Here is a 6890-nt window from a genome sequence, read left to right on the forward strand (position 1 = left end):
TGTACTTAGTCCCCTCTTGTACTCCCTGTTCACCCACGACTGCGTGGCCCAACACGACTCCAACACCATCATTAAGTCTGCTGACGACGCAACAGTGGTAGGCCTGATCGCCGACAATGATGAGACAGCCTATTGGGAGGAGGTCAGAGAACTGGTAGTGTGGTGCCAGGACAACAACCTCTCCCTCAATGTGAGCAAGACAAAGGAGCTGATCAAGGACTACAGGAAAAGGCGGGCCTGAACAGGCCCCCATTAACATCGACGGGGCTGTAGTGAAGCAGGTCGAGTTTCAAGTTCCTTGGTGTCCACATCACCAACGAACTATCATGGTACAAACATACCAAGACAGTTGTGAAGAGGGCACGACAAAACCTTTTCCCCTCAGGAGACTGAAAAGATTTGGCATGGGTCCACAGATCCTCAAAAAGTTCTACAGCTGCACCATTGAGAGCATCCTGACCGGCGGTGTGCGAGGAAAGCCCATAAAATTGTCAGAGACGGTACCAGGATGCTCTCAATGGACTTCCACTTTTGGACGTTATCAAGGCGACACACAATCTTAACTCCTCCTTCACATTTACTGGATTGGTTGAACAGTGCAGAGGGGAACGTCCCGACAGTTCTTTTTTTCTCGCCAGAACCAGAAAGAAATAAACGTGGCTCAGGTGTTCTGTGATTGGTCATAATATTTCACCATCTATCATTACATCATTTGTTTTTTAAACTGTATTTTATTCATAATTTGCAACATACATTACATGTAAACATAATGGTATTTATAGAACCACGGTGACAGTACACTGGAATCTACGCACAAGGCTGAACATTGCTACAGTCTCTCCCTGGCAGGTTGGTTTAGCACAGGATTCCTCAAATCAGTCCTGGGACCCACTACAAACTACAAACAGGTCCTCATTTCAATCAGCTACTCCCATTAACAAGACTCAATAGAATGGTGACATGGTAAGTATTTGAAATGTTCTCACTATTTAGGATGTGTCATGCGTCAGGTTTTATTTTTTAATATACAGTGCATTCATAAAGTATTCAGACCCCTTGACTTTTTCCACATTTTGTTATGTTACAGTCTTATTCTAAAATTGATATAATTGTTCCCCCCCCCCCCCCCCTCCCGTCATCAATTTACATACAATACCCCATAATAACAAAGCAAAAAAACTGAAATATCACATTTACATAAGTATTCAGACCCTTTACTCAGTACTTTGCTGAAGCACCAATTACAGCCTCAAGTCTTCTTGGGTATGACGCTACAAGCTTGGCACACCTGTATTTGGGGAGTTTCTCCCATTCTCTGCAGATCCTATCAAGCTCTGTCAGGTAGGATGGGGAGCGTCGCTGCACAGCTATTTTCAGGTCTCTCCAGAGATGTTCGATTGGAGAGAGTCTGTGCTCTGGCTGGGCCACTGAAGGACATTCATAGACTCCTGCGTTGTCTTGGCTGTGTGCTTAGGGTCATTGTCCAGTTGGAAGGTGAACCTTTGCCCCAGTCTGAGCGCTCTGGAGCAGGTTCTCTCTCTGTACTTCACTCCGTTCATCTTTCCCTCGATCTTGACTAGTCTCCCAGTCCCTGCCACTGAAAAACATTCCCACAGCATGATGCTGCCACTACCATGTTTCACCGTAGGAATGGTTTTGGCCAGGTGATGAACGGTGCCTGGTTTCCTCCAGACGTGACGCTTGACATTCAGGCCAAAGAGTTCAATCTTGGTTTCATCAGACCAGAGAATCTTGTTTCTCATGGTCTGAGAGTCCTTTAGGTGCCTTTTGGAAAACTCCAAGCGGGCTGTGATGTGCCTTTTGCTGAGGAGTGGCTTCCATCTGGCCAATCGACCATAAAGGCCTGATTGGTGGAGTGCTGCAGAGATGGTTGTCCTTCTGGAAGGTTCTCCCATCTCCACAGAGGAACTCTGGAGCTCTGTCAGAGTGACCATCGGGTTCTTGGTGACCTTGGTTTTTGCTCTGACATCCACTGTCAACTGTGGGACCTGATACAGACAGGTGTGTGTCTTTCCAAATCATGTACGATCAATTGAATTTACCACAGGTAGACTCAAGGATGATCAATGGAAACAGGATGCACCCGAGCTAAATTTCAAGTCTCATAGCAAAGGGTCTGAATACTTATGTAAATAAAGTATTTCTGTTTTTTATTTTTAATAAATGTGCAAACATTTCTTAAAACCTGTTTTTGCTTTGTCAGTGTGGGGTATTGTGTGTAGATTGATGGGAGACAAATGTAATTTAAAACATTTTAGAATAAGGCTGTAACATAACAAAATGTGAAAAATGTAAGGGTTCTGAATACTTTCTGAATGCACTGTAGGTGTTTTCAATGCCTTTAAGTAAGCAGATATAGGCTCCACTCATGTGCTATGTGTCCCCAGGATCAATATCGAGAAACTGGTTTATCAGACACTGCTGCCTCTCAAACATCCCATCAAAGTCTCCCAGCTACTTGATCTGCTCTGTCTGCATGGAGTGTCTCCTCAGCAGCATCCTCCTGGTCCTCAGGTCTCTGGGGAGGCCGGAGGGAGCTGAGGGAAGGAGGGGCCTCAGGCCTGCTACCTCCCGGCAGACGGCCCTACTGCTGGGATTGCTGCCCAGGACACAGGGGCTGGGGCAGGGGTTGGCCACTCCAACGATGTGAGGGATGGGGGTGTGGTGGTGAGAGTTCAGGGGCGGCAGGCACCCTGGGCGGTTCTGGGAGATGTGGCTCAGGAGGAGGGCCCCTGAGCCCTGACGCTCCAGCCCAGAGAGGGCTCTCTTGGCCAGGTTTGGGGCCACCAGTGATTCCCTGGAGGTCAGCAGGGTAGAGGAGCGGGAAGTGGCCTGTCTTCTGCTCTCCAGCGGGGTTCGGCCCTCCTCGGGGAATCCCCCGGTAGGCACAGCCAGCTGGGGGTCAGAGTTGTAGTGGTCGGCACCCAGGTGGCGTCTCTGGATGATGCTGCGCAGGCTGGACATAGGAAGGGGGAGGGGGCAGCCAGGGAGTCTGGTACCAGTGGAGAAAGATGGGAAAGGGGGACCCTGGCCTGTGCCGATGCTGTATGAGTGGAGGTTTGGGTTAGAGGCAGAGTGTGGCGAAGAGAGGCCGGCAAAGGACAACTTACGCACCAACAACTCCTCTTCCTCCTCCCTCTGACCCCTTTCCCCTACCTCTCCCTCATTCAACCTCCCCTCAGACTTGCTAAAGCTAATAACATTAGCAGTGTTGTTATCCAGGTCAGTACTGCAGTTGTACCAGATAGGGGCGCTGTTGTTGTAGTTGTTCCAGCCCAACCTGCTGGTCATGAGGGAGAGTTCCTCCTCTGGGCTGATGTCTGGGAGGTCATCTGAGGACGAGGGAGCAGTGTCGGGATGCAGGGCCAGTAGAGAGGCAGGAATCTTCAGCCAGGGCTCTGAGTTCAGCCTCTGGAGGGGCTGCATCAGCCTTTCCACCCTGCTCTGCTCCAGAACGGGAGCATGTGACTGGGGATCAGGCTGGGAGCTCACTGTCTCACACACAGAACACTGGTCCTCCTTAAAGTTAAAGACTTGGTGAGGAGGATGAGAGGAGGAGGAGGTGCACTGAGGGGAGGTGAGGAGCTGGATCTCAGAGGGGGAGGCGCAGGGAGGAGCAGCCGTCAGGTGCAGCCCTCCCCCCTGGTCGAGGGGGGTTAGAGGGGGCACGTTGAGGTACTGTTTGGTCCTGGATGTCCCACAGGGGAGTGTGTTGGTGGTAATGATGATCACTTCCTTCCCTCGGGCCTTGCAGGTGTCCAGCAGCACCTTCAGAGTTTCCTTGTCGCCGGCCGTGACCGAGTGAACCAGCGCTGAGCTCCCAGAATGGTCCTCCAGGCCCGGGTCCGCTCCACTGGCCAGGAGCAGGGACACTACCCCGGCCCCAGCCCTCTCCAGGCAGGCATGCATCAGGGCTGAGCGGCCCGCCTTATCCTGGATGTTGGGGTCGGCGCCACTCTCCAGCAGGTACTGGACCATGCGGGTGCGGCTGGCGCTCTGCCGGTCGGCGTGCCGCGTCTTACAGGCCACCATGAGGGCCGTCTGGCCACGCCCGTCGCTCTCGTTGATGTAGGCTCCACCCTCCAAGAGGAGACGTGTAAGGCGCAGGCGGCAGAGGAACACGGCCTGGAGGAGTGCGTTTCCCGGCTCGGGAGGGTCCCCTGTCACACCTTCCTCCCCCTCCATGATCTCTCTCTCTCTGGCTTGGTGAGTCAACCTGCACAGGTAGGGCTGGATCTCAGACACTCAGTGGTCTGTGGGGAGATGAGAGAGAAGGAATAGTCTGTTTGGTTTCATTAGAGTTTACATCACCAACCCTTGGTTCTGGGTGCAACAGCCATGATTCAACTGATTTAGGTCTTTCGGTTGATTGGTCATTAAGTGAGGTGGGAGAAAAGGGAAGATAATGTCATTGCATGAAGACAGGCATCAGATCATGTAAGCATTAACAGCACTGGAAAACATACTGTACCAAACAAAAAAGTAGACAGTGTAATGAGTGCAACATGTAATCGGTGGTCTCCCACTGGGCAAAAACTGGCTGAATCAACGTTGGTTCCACGTCATTTCAACAAAATAATGAAACGTGATGACGCTGAATCAACGTTGAAAACTGATTGGATTTGTGAAAAGTCATCGTCTTTTTTTTTTACCCAACTTTTAACTTAAATACAATTACATTTTTTGTTGATTTCAAATTGAATTCACATTAGCTGACAACTCAACCAAAAATAATGAAGACTAGACGTTGAAATGACATCTGTGCCCATTGGGCTGTTTATCTGGTTATGTATCCAAATCATTCAAGTCTTTAACCACAATCCAAAACCTCCCAATGTATTAGCTGCTCATGTCAGAACAGTTTACTGTTTGAAACCCCAGATGGATAAAATGCGGAGGCCTTGGGCTAATTGTCTTCCAACCTGGGCAGAAAGGATCCTTTGAAGCGACAGCTTCTTTTCATGGGGAGCCTATTCAGCTCTGCGCCTGTCCTCTCCAGTCTCAGCCAGAGGCAGCTGGTTTCTATAGGCCATTGTGCTACTCGTCCTTGCCTTTTCTGAGGGTCTGAAGGATGGCAGTGAGACATGTTTTTAGAGGGAGAAAACATGGTGCATTGTGGGAGAACCTTCATTTGAACTGAAAATAAATAAGTAAAGGATTCTGTTTAAAAAAAGTCAAAAAATACTATTTAAGTTCGGCAAGAATGTGAGGATGATGATGGGATAGATCTGGCTCATTTTAATTATTGTTTTATGATATTGACATTCCAAAATGTGTGTGTCTGTGTGTGTTTCTTGTCATTACTTCTCTCTCTCTCTCTCTGGCCATGAGTCTGTGTAGGCCATAGAGAAGTGGTAATCACTATTTCCTATGCAGAATGGATGACAAACAGCATGGAGGAGACTCAGGCATAGTGTCGTGTGTGGGCGTCAGGAGAGGAGAGGAGGGGAAGGCACCTTTGTCTCATTTCTGGGCACACAGAGATGTGATTCACTCGCATCGCTCTGTCCTTGTATATACACTGAGTGTACAAAACATGAGGAACACCTGCTCTTTCCATTTCAGTGTAGATGAAGGGGAGGAGACAGGTTAAAGAAGGATTTTTAAGACTTGAGACATGGATTGTTTATGTGTGCCATTCAGAGGGTGAATGGGCAAGAGAAAATATTTAAATGCCTTTGAACGGGGTATGGTAGGTGCCAGGCACAAGGTTTGAGTGTGTGAAGACCTGCAACACTACTGGGGTTTTCACGCTCAACAGTTTCACGTGTGTATCAAGAATAGTCCATCACCCAAAGGACATCCAGCCAACTTGACAACTTTGGGAAGCGTTGGAGTCAACGTGAGCCAGCATCCCTGTGGAAAGCTTTCTGCACCTTGTAGTCCATGTACCAACGAATTTATGCTGTTCTGAGGGCAAAAAGGGGTGCAACTCAATATTAGGATGCTGTTCCTAATGTTTTTTACACTCTGTGTACAGTGGCTTCGGAAAGTATTCAAACCTCTTGACTTTTTCCACATTTTGTTTTGTTACAGCCTTATTCTAAAATTGATAAAAAATTTATTTTCTCAACAATCAATACACAATACCCCATAATGACAAAGCAAAAAAACTGGTTTAGGAATTGTTGCAAATGTTTTAAAAATAAAAAACTGAAATACCTTATTTACATTGAGCTCCAGTGCATCCTTTTTCCATTGATCATCCTTGAGATGTTTCTACAACTTGGAGTCCACCTGTGGTCAATTTAATTGATTGGAAAGGCACACACCTGTCTATATAAGGTCCCACAATTGACAGTGCATATCGGAGCAAAAACCAAGCCATGAGGTCGAATTGTCCGTAGAGCTCCGAGACAGGATTGTGTCGAGGGAAAGATCTGGGGAAGGGTACCAAAAAATGTCTGCAGCATAGAAGGTCCCGAGGAACACAGTGGCCTCCATCATTGTTAAATGGAAGAATTTTGGAACCACCAAGATTCTTCCTAGAGCCGGGAGAAGGGCCTTGGTCAGGGAGGTGACCAAGAACCCGACAGAGCTCTAGAGTTCCTCTGTGGAGATGGGAGATCCTTCCAGAAGGACAACCATCTCTGCAGCACTCCACCAATCAGGCCTTTATGGTAGAATGGCCAGACGGAAGCCACACCTCAGTAAAAGGCATATGACAGCCCGCTTGGAGTTTGCCAAAAGGCACCTAAAGGACTCTCAGATCATGAGAAACAATATTCTCTGGTCTGATGAAACAAAGATTGAACTCTTTGGCCTGAATGCCAAGCGTCACGTCTGGAGGAAAACTGGCACCATCAGGAACTGGGAGACTAGTCAGGATCGAGGGAAAGATGAACGGAGTAAAGTACAGAGACATCCTT

At 48.4% G+C, this 6890-nt stretch overlaps 1 protein-coding gene across 1 annotated transcript; it reads right to left on the reverse strand.

Moving 5' to 3' along the window:
* Nucleotides 1–1142: 1142 nt before the first annotated feature.
* LOC139552190 (ankyrin repeat domain-containing protein 34B-like) lies at nt 1143–5537 on the reverse strand. The gene has a single exon (XM_071363655.1). It carries the CDS (start codon nt 4204–4206, stop codon nt 2476–2478), a length of 1731 nt encoding a protein of 576 aa, XP_071219756.1. The 5' UTR covers nt 4207–5537; the 3' UTR covers nt 1143–2475.
* Nucleotides 5538–6890: the final 1353 nt, after the last annotated feature.

Source organism: Salvelinus alpinus, chromosome 24 (assembly GCF_045679555.1).
Source record: "Salvelinus alpinus chromosome 24, SLU_Salpinus.1, whole genome shotgun sequence".
Taxonomy (NCBI): Eukaryota; Metazoa; Chordata; class Actinopteri; order Salmoniformes; family Salmonidae; genus Salvelinus; species Salvelinus alpinus.

Excerpts from the sequence above, each read along its gene's own strand:
- LOC139552190 (XM_071363655.1), bottom strand. The coding sequence starts at position 4,206 with ATGGAGGGGGAGGAAGGTGTGACAGGGGACCCTCCCGAGCCGGGAAAC.